The sequence below is a fragment of the Triturus cristatus genome, chromosome 1_2 (assembly GCF_964204655.1).
Source record: "Triturus cristatus chromosome 1_2, aTriCri1.1, whole genome shotgun sequence".
Taxonomy (NCBI): Eukaryota; Metazoa; Chordata; class Amphibia; order Caudata; family Salamandridae; genus Triturus; species Triturus cristatus.
In genome coordinates this window covers 973,226,050-973,242,361 of record NC_140580.1, presented here as the reverse complement: position 1 = coordinate 973,242,361, position 16,312 = coordinate 973,226,050, and the positions used below count along the sequence as shown (strand labels likewise).

Here is a 16,312-nt window from a genome sequence, read left to right as displayed (position 1 = left end):
TCAGCGGGGCGAGTTCGTCCGCGCAGTTGCTGATCCACTTCGTGAGGTTGTCGGCGGCCTGGCTGGGGTTCGCTGAGCTGGCAGGAGGGTGCTGGCTCAGGGAGGTGGCGAGCTGGTCGGCTGTGATCTTGTTCCAGCTTCTGCGGGCAACCTGTTGCTGGTGGTGGTGGGTCGTCGTTCTTCTGAAGGTGAAGTGGACAAAGCTGTGGTCCGTCCATTGAAGCTCTGTGGCGTGGCTGAAGGCGATGTCTGTGCTGGATGAGAAGACTGCGTCGAGTGTGTGTCCGGCGAGGTGGGTGGGGGTGGACACCAGCTGCTTGAGTCCAAGATTGGCGAGGTTGTCGAGCAGGGTGCTGGTGTTGCGGTCGTTGTTGTTCTCCAGGTGGAAGTTGAGGTCCCCCAGGAGGATGTAGTCAGCGGAGGGGAGGGCCTGCGGGCTGACGAAGTCGGCGATGTCCTCGCTGAATTGAGTGCGTGGTCCTGGAGGTCGGTAGATCAGGGTGCCTCTGAGGGTGGTCTTCGGGTCTGTGTGGATCTGGAAATGCAGGTGTTCGGCGGTGGTAAGGGTGTTGTCGGTGTTGGTCGTGATACGGATGGTGTTCCTGTGGATGATGGCGATGCCTCCTCCCATCTGGTTGGCAGTGCGGTCCCTTCGGGTGATCTTGTATCCCTCTGGGATGGCGATGGCGATGTCGGGCGCTGAAGAGGCGTTCATCCAGGTCTCCGTGAGGAAGGCCACGTCAGGGGCTGTGGTGTCGAGGAGGTTCCAGAGTTCGATGGCGTGTCTGTGGACGGAGCGGGTGTTGAGCAGGATGCACTTGAGGTGGTTGCTGCTGGTGTTCGGCTTCGGCTTGGCGAGGCAGGTCTGGATGCAGGTGAACTTGCAGGCGTGGCAGCTGAAGGGTCCGTGGGTGCGTCGTGGGGTGGCTTGGTAGCATCCTGGGAGTCGACCGGTGTTGAGTGCGCTGAGGGTGGCGGCGGTGTACGTCAGGCGGGTTGGCCGGGGTCCTCGTGGGCCAGGGGTCCTGGCACTGGGCGCGGTCCAGGCGCGGACGGGCGTAGACGGGCTTGCCTTTGGCGCGCCTTCGGCGCACAATCGGCGCGCCCGCTGCGCGTTACCGCTGCGCGTTCGCACGGTCGCCATATATGGCCAAGTGTGCGGGGGGGGCGGAGCAGCTGGGAGGCGGGAGCGGGGAGGGAACAGAAGGAAAAAAGGGGCGGGGTTAGCGGCGGTGGCGGGAATCGGGGAGGGAGGACGAAGGGCAACGAAACGTCCAAACAGGAAGGAAAAACTGGTGGTGATGCATTTTTTGGCCACACTGTCGCAATTATATTACTAAAGTATGGTGCAGTAGCCCACGGTCATTCACAGATACACATTTCCATTGAAATGGCACCTACAGTTTCACAATCATGCACTTCTGATATTATAAAGCAACGATTTGCCCACTCTTTTAAAAAAAGAACTCCACCAAACCTGCTTTACGTTAGGCTCGATCACTTCGCTTGCGACATAACACTCAACAGCTTCTACGTCTCAACACTTTAAAATGTCACAAGCCGCCACTGCCCTTTGGCCTAAAGAGCTTACACTTCCTGCAACAAAACAGAAATATGGACCTCTATCAGCCATTGGGGGAGACGGTGAAACCTGTGGCAGTGCTGAAAGGAAGGGAAGGACACAGCTCTTCTGAACAATTTGCAGAACCCATTTGTCTGATGTTATGGCCTGCCAACCCAGCAAAAATCGCCTGATCTTGCCTCCTATTGGGATTCTGTGCTCCACTAATGGCGCATCAAAGGGGTTTTGCAGGTGGGGCTGCAGGAGGTAGTGGACTGGACAGCCCATGGACCTTGGCCGCGGGGGCGGTAGGCACTACAGCCTTAACCACGAAACCGCTGGGCACCATGCTGGGGCTGGATTGTCTGGTGGTATTGTGTACCTCTGTCAAATCAGTTAAGCCGAAAGGAGCGGTAGGGCTGCTGCAGCTGGCGAGGTGAGGAAGATAAGCAAAAGGAGTGTACTGTGAGACAGCACTCCTTGAACCACTCAAGAAAGGAGGCCGCCATTTTCACAAACAGGCGCCCATAAGGTACAACTGGATATTGCCTGAAAAAATAGTGGATGGCAGCCAAGCGTGGCAACACTGGTGCCAATGGCCCACCCAATGGAAATGGTTGTGTTCAAGCCACAACAAATTGTTAATTTAGCAGCATATCGGCCATTCTGAATAGCCTAGGCAAGGACAGACTAAATATCTTCGGTAGCAACTCGGAGGATTTCAGCCACCGAGTCCCAAAGTGTGTGGGATTGGCATCCCAGTAGGCAGCTGGCATTCACTGACCGTTGCATCAAACTGGTGGAAGAAAATACTTGTTTGCTAAAGGTTTAAAAATGTTTTGACTATCTATCAGGAGGAGTAGTTGAGAAAGTCTTGTGGTCAGTTTTGCTTGTGGATGCTGGCACCACCAAGCCTTCTAGAGGTTGGTGCTGAGCTAGAAATGTAAGATCGCCTAGCGTAGGGAGATGGCCCATGGGTTTAGCCCATGCCTACAATAAGATGTCAGTCAGGGCCTCATTAAATGGTAGAAGGAGCTCAGCAGAGGTTTTCCGCAGCTGGAGAACATATGTCATAATGTCAGTCTACCTTAAAAGTGAAAACCCGAAGGTCAAGGACTTCAGCCGCCCTAAACATTACAATGGAGTAGAAAGCAGATTCCTCTGTGGCTGGTACAGGGGGAAGAGACAAAAAAGGCCCGTTTCAGGGGAGGTATCAAGACTAGCCGTCTTAAAGTCATCATACTAACTGTCATTTTGATAGCACTGAGCGAACTCATCACCCACTTCATAAACATTATCAGAGTCCATGCCAAAAAGCAAACGTAAGCATCGTTGTCTTCTCTGTGGAGATGGAAAAGTAAGCGGAGGAAGTGCAGCCTTAACTGTAATTGGGTGCAGCATCGACAGAGGTCAAACCAGCGCTGCCGCACAGTCAGCTAGTACTATGGATTGCGTTTTGTCAAAAGTCGATGGATTCAATACTGCCAACAAAGTTCCATGACCTGGGGACCAGCATGGAGCGTGGCGCCAGAATTGGGTCCGAACTGGAGGCAGAGGCATAGAAACAGACTCACAGAGTCCGACTGGCGCCAAGGGCGAACTCACCTGCAGTACTCCAGGTGGAATGCCACTTGGTGCCTTGGGGACCAACGCTGTGCCAGAAGTAGTCAGCAAAGATCCGAAGAGCCCGAGCATTGCTGTGCAGAATTTTCTGATCTGCTGTGGGGTAGCAGACTGCCCCTGAAACACAGGTTGTGCCAGAAAGAGTTGCAGGATCAGCTCCGAAGTCGGCCAACTCCGAGAGCAAGAGCGAGATCCATGGAGCAGACTCGCGCCCCTGCTCAGTCGAATGAGAGTGGCTTAGATTTCTTATGCATCTTTTTTGATTTACCACGATTTGAGTGGTGAAAAAGACTGACCTCGCGAGAAGCTTTTGCAACTCCCTGAGCAGAAACAGGACCAGGAAAGTCCTCACTGGGCTTAAAACCTATAGTTTTAGGGGGTGACATTCCTTGCACACTGTAGAAAATTTGAGAGAAACATAGGGAAAGTGTCTTTGGGAGACGTGAGGAGACTCCAGATCCACATCTGGCGACACAGAAAGAAAGGTATTAACATCAGCGCGTGGGAGTGGTGTCTACCAGGGCAGGACTGGCCGTAGCGGGCACCAGGCGTTTCCCTGGTGGGCAGCCAGGGTGGGGGCCGGTTTTGGGGCCCGGGGGGGGGGGGGGGGGGGGGGGGAGGGGAGGGGGAAGAGAGGGGGCGTTTTTCTTAAGAGGGCCTGGCAATATCAGCCCCCTGTCACAAAACCGGCTGAAACCCGCCCCTGTTAAACTGCTCGGCCTCCCCCCACCCCGGGGGCCAGCTGAGCAGTTTGCCAGGGCCGATTTTGGTTCCCAGTCCAGCCCTGGTGCTTACATAGGATCCCCATGCCATTTCCAGAGCAGAATGGCGTCGGTGCAGTACTGCACAGCACCAACGCACCACCTACCAGCACACACAGGCAAAGCTGAAAAGTCTCCGGATCCACTGCGATGCCTAGGGAATATTCAGAAGGTTATGAATCTGCAGTTACGAGTCTCTATCCTACATAAAGCTTTTCTAGCTATTGCTAAATTGGCAGAAATAGCCTGCCAACACAAGAAGCACAATCAAATAGCATTTCTTTTTATGTCAAAGTTTTTACTGCTACACATAGTTTACAAATATGTTGTAATGGTCTTAATGTTCGAGTTGTGTTAACACAGACGAAGTAAAAATAAAGTGAACCCTCTCAACAAGCCATACAGTTGTGACATTAGATTGGTGCAGTTTAGTTTGTGTGGCGATTTGTTGGTGGATTCTTATACTAACACTTTGAACCTTCTACCTCAAACAATGCCCCACATCACAGGTGTGCTGCGGGGGACGTGTAACTGCAGCACTCACTTCGTTTTGAGACAACACACAACATTTACCAGAAAATGCTATATTTAGTTGCTTAAAAATTAAAAAAAAAACACGTAAAGTACCTTTTTGCCAGTGTCAAAACTCTTGCCCTTTTCCTCATTCGGTTGGGCCGTGCGACTGTGTTGCCCACTGGGTTACCCACAAGGGTATTAGGCAGCGTAGACACCTTGTAATAGCAGAACAAAAATTGATGTCAATATTATTACATTATTTATGTACAACAAGTCCCATCTCATCAAGGTCTCCTTTTATCAATATCCTGCTGTAGCATGCTTAGTCAAGCCTCTGCCCCCATCTGTGCTTCACACAGGGATATTGCTTTTGCTGCCAACTTGAAAATTAAGAAGGATGTGAATGCCAAATATAACATTATGCATAAGAGAATATAATTAAGCTTTATGTGGTCTTCAACAACTTACTTTCGGACCCACCCAACAAACACATACAGGACTCTAGAGTTTCTGAGCAGGTGAGAACTGAAGAATCTCTCTGGATCCTGTGGCTGGCAGACCCCATGCCACTTGCTTCTTATCACTGCACTGTTTTTGTATGGGATTTTATTTTGGTTTTAAACAGTCTGCCCATATTATGACGTGTGCATTTTAATTGGTGCGAAAATTCATGATGCAAAGCATTCTTCATTACATTGAGGTGTGAAACTGCACAGGTACGGGAGGTCAGTCAAAATACAACTTCCCATTCGAGAGTTTCTTGCTGTCGGTGTTTAAACTCATTATGCAAATAGAAGGGAAGTACTAAGCTAGGCCATACCGAAATTTCAATTGCACCAGCGGTATTCACATTTCCAGAATGTTTCGCATTACACAACTGTGCACATTTTTTAGATTCAAAAGTTCTGTTTGCGCAGACATTTTAAGCTCGAACTAGGTTCTTGCTGGCCTCTCGCAAGGCTTTTTTTGTGCAGTTTTTGTATAGCGTGAATACGGCCCAGGGGCGCTTTACAAGAGCACAGTTTTCTTTACACAAGGTCAAATTCATGATTTTATTTTAGGTACAGGGAGATAAAGTGATGTGCCCAGGATCACAGGATGCTGAGTCTATGCCGAAACTCTAACCCGACTCCCCTGTTCCAAAGCCAGCAGTCGCGCTGTAAGGCCACATATTTTCAAATACATTAAAAATTATTAAGAAAAACACGAAATGTGTACTTGTATGAAAAAATTCAGGCAACAGACCAGCATAATTTGGTGAAATGGCTATTGAAATTCGTGAAGCAAGTGAACCAACTTCGCTCTGAATGAGCAATGGACAGTGAGTTGAGGGTCGGCTTTGCCTCTGTATGCTAAGAGTTCCAGGCACTCCGGGGGCTAGATGTATGAATCATACTAAGAGCATTTGTAGTAGGTCGCAAATAGACCTACCTCATGATAATTAATCAGGTAGGTCGAAATTTGTGACTCAATACGATTCGCTGCCATCACAGGGATTGTGGCCTGCTGAGGTCAGCTGACCAACATGTTTGTGATTGCTTTTAAATACAGCAATCCTTTTTTTTCTTTCTAACGTTTAATAAGAAAAAGATTAAACATCCCTTGGGGACCCCTTTCCATTTGCGAATTGAGAATTGGTAACCATCAACTTTGAGTTGGCGCTAAAGTGCGAAAGTTTTGCAACCGCATTTCGGTTGCAAAACATTAATTCATCCCAATGCGAATCAGTATTTGAAAGGGACGCCCTGAACATGCCCCTTGCAAATACTGATCCGCAAACCCAAATTGCAATTTAGCAAATAGGGCTTTGTACACTTGAAAATGCCTTTTTACTTTCACAGCAGCCTGACCTGCAAATCGGGCCATTTGCGAACACAAAAGGGCGTTGTATATCTAGCCCCAAGTTCTCTATGCACAACGCAAATGCACTAGGTTTGGGCCTCTCCGAGAACGCCACAGGCGAACAGTTTCAATGATTTATGCACCCTATCTATGCAACACAGAATGTCACCACACTGATGATAGTGGACATACATTCTTACTAATGGTTTAAAAATAAGCCAAACTTCATTGCGAAATCAATTGGAAGGGAATGCATGACATCTAGTGGACAAATGAAAAAACTGCAACTCTGAAGATGAGCAGGACTGTTATTTTTTTTTCCAAGACATTACAATTTGGTTTCGAATAAACAGCGAAGAGAGAAGTTATTTTTGAAGTAGTTCACTAGAACAGCTAATGAGATGCACTATTTCCCCGCCATGTCCCTGTATAACGCATGGTTTGGTCGATGCAGACTGAAAATAGTTCCACGCTTGCATCTATCAGTAAATTAGTGTTGCAAGTGGGATAGACAAGAATTTGTAATGCAATAGGTCTCGTATTTGCGAGAGTTTAAGCTACTGCCATTGTAAATAACAATGCCTTTTATTAATCTGTTTTGAAAAACAACACATATATAAAAGGCGTTGTTATTTACAATGCCAATAGCTCAAACTCTTGTAAATGCGAGACCTATTTCATTTCAAAGAAGCAGCCGCCATTGTCCCAGGCTGCTTGGAAAGTGAAAGCGCGCGTAGCGTGCTGAATGTTAAAGAAAAGCATGTCGTGCCTGCAGTAGAAGAAGCTCATTAAAGAAAATCGTGCTTTCAGACTATATAAGGCATACCATGTAACAGGGCCAGTCCTCATTGGAGGTTACAAATGAAGACAAGGCGGTACTACGGAGGGACTAACAAACCTATTAACGAATCAGAAGCCAGCATTTACAAAGGCCAATGACATAAGACAATGACAAATATGGGAAGAGAGTGGGCAGAGCTTCAAATCCATATCCTAATACAGCATGGCTCACAGAGCAGCGCATGCGCTGCCCAGGCTTGACCTAAAAAGGTGACGGTGTCTCCAAAAGGGGCATGACCAAAGAGGCGTAGCTAGGAATCCTTTCCAGAAGGCATGGCTTCGGTAATTAAGGGCATGGTTTAAAACATGTAAAATTAAACCATATTCTAAACACTACAGGTGGGTGAGTCACTGAAAGCTTGAGTCAGTCTCAAGCCAGAAGCCTGCCTCATCGCCAGGTCGTCTTGAAACCTTCGGACAAAAGGAGCAGAGCCCTTCCAGGAGGTGATGTGGCCTACTGGCTACAGCTGCCACCCATGTAACAGGTTAAAATGTTGGCCTCAGCTCAGGATCTGGCGAATCCTGCCAAATATCCCAGAGCTATAATTAAAGGTGCAGCATAGTGTGCTTTTGTTGTGAAGCACGCTTATGTCCTTGAGCAAGATTCACGCTATGTAAAACCACCAAAATATTAAATGTGGATTCTGCCCATCACCCACTCCCCTATCGCATCCTCGCTCAAGAGGTAAGGACAAAGCATTGACCTTTGATATCAGAAAGAGATACCCACCTAGCAGTGCAATTATATTGTGAAACTAGAAAAAATGGGATTATCCTGGCCTACGCCGATGATCTCCTGATCTATGTGCGGGATATCACCAGCGACCTTACGCCTAAATGGACAATACTACAGGACTTTGCACAGGTCTCAGGTCTCAAAATTAATTGGGGAAAATAGACGATCTTTACGCTAAGCCCCCACCTAGCCCCGTCGGACAAAGCGATTGGGCCCCAGGTAGTCGGTTGGAATGCCGCGGCACCCCGATACCTGGGAGTGCGGCTGTATCACTTGCCCGAGAGTCTCTATGAGGGAAATCACCGCAGGACTTTGGCGGGACTGCGTACGGCAGTCGCCTTCTGGTAGACTCTGCCTTTGGCCCCCATAGGAAGGGTAGCTCTAGCGAAGATGATTATGGTACCCAGGCTACTCTACTCTTTTACTAATCTCCCAGTGATACCACCTCGCTCCTTTTTTCAAGAACTAGACACCCTACTCACAACTTTAATATGGGGGGGGTAGACACAGGGTAGCTCTACAAACTCTGTATTTGCCCACGACACAGGGGGATCTGGGAGCCCCCTCCTTTGAAGCTTACTTCCTAGCGGCCCAACTACAGTGGCTGTCCCATTGGACGGCAGAGCGCCACATGGAGGAGACATTCTCCACAGATGGCCGGATACCTCTCCCGGCCATCCGGAGATTACTGATGCCGGGCACCAAACCCACGCGTACTCATCGCCTGCAAGTAGTGATAGCCCATAAATGCATGATGCGCATACACCACATGTCAAGGGGTCAGCCCCTCTACTCCCCATTACTCCCATTAGTGGGATTCCCTCAGCGGGAAAAATATTACACCTCCAGCGCCCTCCGTATATGGACTGAGCATGAGGTGACAGAGGTCCAGTCCCTGTTCTAGGATGGACAGCTGAAAACATATGCCCAGATGAGGGAAAGCTACGATCTCCCCCCGGGACAGTTTCTGGTCCATAGACGATTAATAGATAGCGCGCGACAATGCTGGGATCTCATTGGGGGAGAACCACCGACGAACCCGGTGCTGCACACAATTCTGCGTATGGGCACGGGGAGGCACTTAGTCACCTGGCATTACAAAGCGATACGGGAACTGCTCACAACCCCACTACAAGCTCTGCGCCAGAAATGGGAAGACGAAATAGGACGGGCGCTCCACGACAAAGAATGGGAAAAGGCACTAGAGTACCTAAAAAAGGTTTCTAGAAATGCATGTTTCAAAAACATCCAATTCAACATTTTACATCGCGCATACTTAACACCACACCGGCTCCACCGATTTTACACCGACACACATTTCGCATGCCCCAGATGTCAAACACCTGAGGTGACTTTTAAACACATGTTTTGGGACTGTCCCGCACTCCTACAGTATTGGAATAGGGTACATCAGACCCTAAGGGCGACAGTCAACCTCATGCATATTTCCATGTGGGAGGCGAGCGCCTGCGGAAGACGGAAAAGGTGCAATGCAGGTTCGCTTCCCTAGCTATGCTCTTAGCGAAACGAGGAATAGCCATGCACTGGAGGGCCCCGGCGGGACCCCCAGAAGCAGCCTGGATAGGCGCCGTTAAAAAATGGGGGGCAGCAGAGGAGGATGCACTTAGAGATGAGGAGGTGAAAGGGATTCGTAAGCATCCCATTTCCATGGTATGGGCTCAGCTCAGGTTCCAATTTGCTCAATAAACAACGCTAGAGGACTCACCCACGGCCTCACAATCCCAAATTCCACCCCTGTCCCCCGTGGTGCCAGCGACCACCAACACGTAACGGGCATACGATCTGAAGGGCCGACTGTGTGTTAAGGCCCCATTGGAATACCACCCTCATTTCATGATAGGAGACACAACCTCCCCAGAGCTCCCTCCCCTCGCCACTGACACCACGGCTCAGTAACGAGCAAACCTGAACCGGAATCAGCCACACACTAATACCACAATACAATCTGCAAGCTCCCTGACCCCCCCCCCTTCCCCTCCACTTCCCTCCTTTGTTAACAGTTATTAGTTTACCCGCCCCCCCCCCCCCCCTCCCGACGCCTAATTAGGCGACTTCGCTGATTCGGAAACACATTCATGGACAATTCCAAAGAAGGTGCACGGGGATAGAGCTGGGGACTGAATATCAACCCACATCCCGCGGAACTCTACATAGGCAGACAACCTACCACTACCCGTAATAGTTCAGTTGAAATATACTCTCCGTTTTATTTGACTGTTTCTTATATCTGATGTAACATAGGTGAGGGGATAGTTGTTTCGGGTCACAATGAAATCATTCAACGGTCTGCACGCACCTGTCTTCATGTTTGAATAAAAATGTGTAATTCTTTACTATGAAAAGTGAAACTTCCAAAAAAGAAAAATGGGATCATCCCGGCTTCCCTGCTTGACTAAATTATATGATCCTAGGCAAATACTTTATTTCACCAATCCTCTTCTTTTGTACAATATCACTTATGAGAGCACTGTCAAATACGTGAGTTCAGGATGTGTGTTGTAGTTCAATAAAAACTTTATTTGATTTAAAACAAATCATAAAAGTATACAGTGCATATTCAACTAGTGTAAACAGCAAAAAGAAGATCAGGAATATGCTACTTACCAGTATGCATCTGTTCTTGGCATGTAGAGTTGCAGATCCACACACTAGCATAGATCGCCATCTGGTGTTGGGCTCGGATGCTTGCACGTTGTTGTTGTCTTGGAAGAAGTCTTTGTAGTCATGAGATAGGTGACTCCTCCCTTGGACGATAGTGCGCATGGGAATCAACTCCATCGTTAGATTGTTTTTCGCCATGATGGGAAATGATGGAGTTAGTAGAAGAGAAAGAGATGTCCATGTGTGATATCTAAGTAAGATAAAGCTGGACCAGATACAGGTCTCGGGGAGGTCGGTGGGCATGTGTGGATCTGCAACTCTACATGCCAAGAACAGATGCATACTGGTAAGTAGCATATTCCGTTCGAGGCATATGAGCTGCAGATCACACACTAGCATAGACTATATAACAGTATCTCCCCTAGCGGTGGTCACCTGTATCGGTTGCAGCAGTTTGATATAAAGTTTTAAGGACAGCTTGGCCCACAGAAGCTTGTTGCTTTGCTTGTATGTCAACACAATAGTGTTTAGTGAAGGTGTGTGTTGTAGACCATGTGGCTGCCTTACAAATATCTTCTAAGGGAATGTTCCCTAAGAATGCCATGGAAGCCCCTAGTTTGCATGTTGAATACGCTCTAGGGGGGAACTGTTAGTGTGCGTTTAGCTTTCTGGTAGCATATTTGGATACATTTAACTATCCACCTAGCAATCCTAGATTTGAAGATGGGGTTACCCTTATGTGGTGGAGAGAAAGCTACAAACAATTGTTTTGCGGAAAGATTTAGTTCTGTCAATGTAGTAAAGAAGGGCTCTTTTAACATCTAAGGTGTGGAGAGCTCTTTCCGCTACAGAGTCTGGGCTTGGAAAGAACACTGGTAACTCTACAGATTGGTTAAGATGAAAAGGAGATATGACTTTTGGAAGGAATTTTGGATTTGTCCTAAGAACCACTTTGTTACGATGTAACTGTAAGAATGGTTCTTGTATGGTTAAAGCCTGGATTTCACTTACCCTTCTGAGGGATGTGATTGCGATCAGGAAAGCTACTTTCCACGTGAGGAACTGTGGTTCGCATTTATGTAGAGGTTCAAATGGGGGGTCCCATGAGCCTAGTAAGAACAATGTTCAGATTCCACACTGGAGAGGGTGATAATCTGGGAGGAAGAATTCTTTTAAGTCTTTCCATGAAGGCTTTGATCGCAGGGACTCTAAAGAGTGACAAGTGTTGTCGATTTTGTAAGTAAGCTGCTAATGCTGCTAGGTGGAGACGTATGGATGAGTATGCTAAATTACATCTTTGCAAGTGTAGTAAGTAGCAAATGATGTTCTGAATGGATGCATCCAGTGGGTGTATATTATTGTTAGTGCAGTAAATGGCTAATCTTTTCCATTTTGCAGCGTAGCAAGCTCTAGTAGTAGGTCTTCTGGCTTCTTTTATAATGTTCATGCAGTCTGGTGGCAGGTTAAGGTAACCGAACTCTAGGACTTCAGGAGCCAGATCGCCAGATTCAGTTGACCTGGATCTGGATGTCTGATCTCTCCATGGTTCTGGATTATTAAGGACGGGGAGAGATGCAGTTTTTGGTGTGGAACTAGAGAGAGTTCCAGTAGTGTTGTGAACCATGGCTGGCGTGCCCATGTGGGAGCTGCTAGGATCAGTTTGAGAGACTGCTGCCTGAGCTTGCGTACTACTAGTGGAATGAGTGGGAGAGGCGGAAAAGCGTACACAAATCTGCCTGACCATTTCATCCATATCGCATTGCCCTTTGACTGCAGGTGTGGAAACCTGGCGGCGAAGGTTGGGCATTTTGCGTTTTCGTGTGTGGCGAACAGATCTAGGTCTGGTTGGCCCCATTTTTGCAAAAAGGGTAGTAGAACTTGGGGATGTAGTTCCCATTCGTGGAACTGTTGTGTCTGTCGACTTAACAGATCGGCTATCTGACTGTGAACCCCTGGAAGGTGTTCTGCAAGTAGGTATATGTTCTGAGGAATGGCCCATCTCCAAATGTTCTGTGCGAGGTGAGACAGCTGCAGAGAATGTGTGCCGCCTCCTTGTTTTTGTATGTAATACATGGCTGTCATGTTGTCCGTCCGGATGAGGACAGCCTTGTTCTGTCCATGTAGTTGGAAGGATTTTAGTGCTAGGAATACTGCTCGTAGTTCTAGGTAATTGAAATGGAGCACTTTCTGTTGAGTGGTCCATTTGCCCTGAGTGGTGTGTCCGAGGAGATGGGCTCCCCATTCTGTGAGTGATGCGTCTGTTGTCAGCACTATCTGTGGAAGAGACTCTAGGAACGGCCACCCTTTGGACAAGTTTGTTATGTTCCACCACTGTAGAGAGCGATGTATGCGGCTGTCCACCAACACCAGATCTGTGAGCTGTCCGTGAGCCCGGTTCCACTGACGTGCTAGACATTCCTGTAAGGGACGCATTTGAAGTCTTGCATAAGGCACAATGAAGGTGCAAGGAGCCATCATGCCTATGAGCTGCATGAACACTCTGGCTCGAAGAGGGTTGGTTTTGAAATGTTATAATAAGAGCTTGTATACTGGCTATCCTGGCTGGACTGGGATATGCTAGGGCTGTGGAGGTGTTTATGGTAGCTCCTAGATATTGGTGTATATGAGAGGGTTGGAGATGAGACTTGGGATAGTTGATAGTGAATCCCAAGTTGTGTAATAGTGGATGGTTTGGTGAGTGTGTAGAACACATTGGTCTAATGACTTGGCTTTTATTAGCCAGTCGTCTAGATACGGGAAGACATGAATTTGTTGTCTTCTGAGATGTGCAGCTACTACTGCAAGACATTTTGTGAATACTCTGGGCGCGGTTGTTACCCCGAATGGAAGGACTGTGAACTGGTAGTGTTGTCCGTCCACCATAAACCTTAGGTACTTCCTGTGAGCAGGATGTATGGGAATGTTGAAGTATGTGTCCTTGAGTGTGGCGAGGAAATCGCCTTGTTGCAGCAGTGGGAGCACTTGTTGAAGAGTGATCATATGGAAATGATCTGAGTGTATATACAGATTTAGGGGTCTGAGGTCGAGTATTGGTCTGAGAGTTCCGTCCTTTTTGGGGATTAGGAAGTACAGTGAGTATACTCCTGTTCCTTGATACTCTAAGGGAACTGGCTCTATTGTGTGCTTTTGAAGCAGTGAGAGAACCTCTTGTTTGAGGAGCGTAAGATGGTCTGCGGACAACGGACGCTGTTTGGGTGGTATGTGTGGAGGGGTAGCTGTAAGTTCCAGGCAGTAACCATACTGGATAATTTGTCTTACCCACTTGTCTGTTGTGATGGAGTTCCAAACAGGTAGGAACTTTGTTAGTCTGCCCCAGACTGGAGTGGAATGGTCTGGGGGGAGCGGAGGAAAGTCACTGTTTTGTGGCAGGGGAGGTGTGAGTGTTATTACCTCAAACTCATCCCTTGTTGTTGTTCCCTCTGTATCCGCCTCTGAAATAACCTCTACTGGGGGATGTTTGTGTAGTGGCTTTAAATGTAGATGCGGTGTCTGCGCCCATATTTTTGGAGGCTCCTCTGTAGAAGGAGCGCCGAAAGGAGCCACGCGTTTGTGGAGACTGTAATGCTCCCATGGACTTTGCAGTCTCGGTGTCCTTTTTCAAGGGCAGTGTCTACAGCTGGCCCAAATAGCTGTTCTTGGTTGAATGGCTGACTGAGTATGGTAGTTTGTACCTCTGGCTTAAAGCCTGAAATGCGTAGCCAGGCATGGCATCTAAGGAGCACACTGGTGTTAATTGATCTAGAGGCAGCATCTGCTGCGTCAAGTGCACATTTAATTGACGCATTGGAAATTAGCTTGCCCTCTTGGATAAGGTCATTTGCCTGGGTTTTATACTGGTCAGGCAAATGTTGTAAGAGATTTTCTAACTGGTCGTAGTGTCCTGTCATATCATGCCAGTAGTGCTTGGGTGTTGGCAATACGCCAGTGATTAGCTGCTTGTGCTGCTACTCTTTTGCCAGAAGCTTCTAATAGTTTGGATTCTTTATCCGGGGGTGGTGCATCTCCGGAGGTCTGGGAGTTGGCGCGTTTCCTAGCATTGGGAACGACCAGAGAATCCAAAGGAAACTGTCCTTTGATGTAAGTAGGATCTTCAGGGGCAGGCCTATATTTCTTTTCTATTCTAGGGTTAAGAACCCTGGCACGGATGGGGTCTTTAAATACTTCGGGGGCATGCTTAATGACTCCTTTGATCATAGGTAATATTTGCACTGACTTTTGAGATTGTTCAAAACTATCTAAGAGGAAATCTTCCTCTGGTGCGTCGGAGTGCATTGTAACACCATGATAAAGTGCAGCCCCATTTAATAATTGGCCAAACCCCAAGTGATCATCTGGGGGAGATGGTTTTGAGGGATATGGCTGTGGGTCTGGTAGGTCTGTTGGGATAGGGAATGCCCAATCATCAAGTGGTGAGGTATCTGGATCTGTGAACGGATCATTAATATCACCCCCACCCCCTAGGTCATCATCCTCATCATCCGGAGGTGGTGTATGTGGTTGAGAAGTTACAGGTAAGGGTGGTGTAGGCAGAGGAGGTGGGTTAGAAGGCAGTGTAGGAGAAGAAGGGGACATAGGTGATGTTGCAGAGTCTTTCTTGTGTACAGGAACTGGAGCAGATGGTGTGTCCAGTTTTCTTTTCTTTACATGGCACAGCCGTGACCTGTCCAGTTTTTGGGTTGATATAAAAAAAATTCTGCCTTGGATCGATGGGATCTGGGTGAAAAAGTTCTTGTTCCTCGGTAACAGTTTTCGGTGCCGATTTTTTCCGTTCCGAGCGAGGTTGTGGTTCCTTATAGGTTTTGGCTTTAGGAGGTGTATCAGAGTCCTTTGCCGTTTGTTTCGGTGCCGAGGATGTTAGTTTCGGAGCCAAAGCTGGATCTTTAGGCTTGGGAACCTTCGAAGCCGGCTTTTCTATGGGCCGAGGCGTTTTCAGGGCCGATTTGGAGGTGGAAGGCGTCGGAGCCGATTTTGGCGCCGAGTGTTCTTTTGGCTTCGGCGCCGAAGGTGCCGGTGGGACAATGACATGCGGATTGCTCGGTCCCGAGCTACGGGAAGGCTTGTCTTTTTTCTTCGGAGCCGAGCCCGGAGGCGGGGCTTCTGAAGGATGTTTTCGGTCTCGACTGGGGCCAACAGGCGAAGTCTTGACCACTGCCTTTGGTTTTGGAGGGGTTGGGGCAGGGGCAATAGTACTCACAAGTTGCCCAGGAGTGATGAGGTCGTCTGAGTCTTCTGCCTCGGAGATGATTTCGAGATCCTCGGAAACTTCTTCTGGGACATCGGGCCTTCATCAAAGATGTCCTCTGGTTCTGGGGCTGGTCTCTGTGCCATGATGTGTCTTCTAGCCCTTCGATCTCGGATGGTCTTTTTGGATCGAAAGGATGCACAGGCTGGACATCTGGACTCGTCGTGGTCAGGTGATAGGCAGAGGTTGCAGACCTTGTGGTGGTCGCTGTGCGGAAATTTTGCTCCACACTGGGGGCATTTTTTGAAAGGCGTCCTTTCCAGGAGCCGTAGGCCTTATGGCGTGGATCGGCCCAGCTGCCCGCGTCGACGTCCGGAATCGAGCCGATGAAATCGATGTCGAAAAAGAAGGTGATTCGATGTTTTTTTTTGTAAATTTTGCGCTTCGAGAAGCTTGGAATTGAGATTTCCAACCGGAGCGGAAAAGTTGCATCCGAACCCAATGGTGGAAAAAAACAATCTAACGATGGAGTTGATTCCCATGCGCACTATCGTCCAAGGGAGGAGTCACCTACCTCGTGACTACAAAGACTTCTTCCAAGACAACAA

At 48.3% G+C, this 16,312-nt stretch overlaps 1 protein-coding gene across 2 annotated transcripts in view; it reads right to left on the bottom strand.

Annotated features, from left to right (window-relative positions):
• The window catches only part of PNPLA7 (patatin like domain 7, lysophospholipase), a 1,876,659-nt gene that overhangs the window by 1,655,208 nt on the left and 205,139 nt on the right, over nt 1-16,312 (bottom strand). For both annotated transcript variants that reach the window (XM_085610534.1, XM_085610541.1), the window contains exon 6: nt 4,573-4,676. In XM_085610534.1, the coding sequence (XP_085466660.1) occupies nt 4,573-4,676 (104 nt within the window). The remainder of the gene's footprint in view (nt 1-4,572; nt 4,677-16,312) is intronic.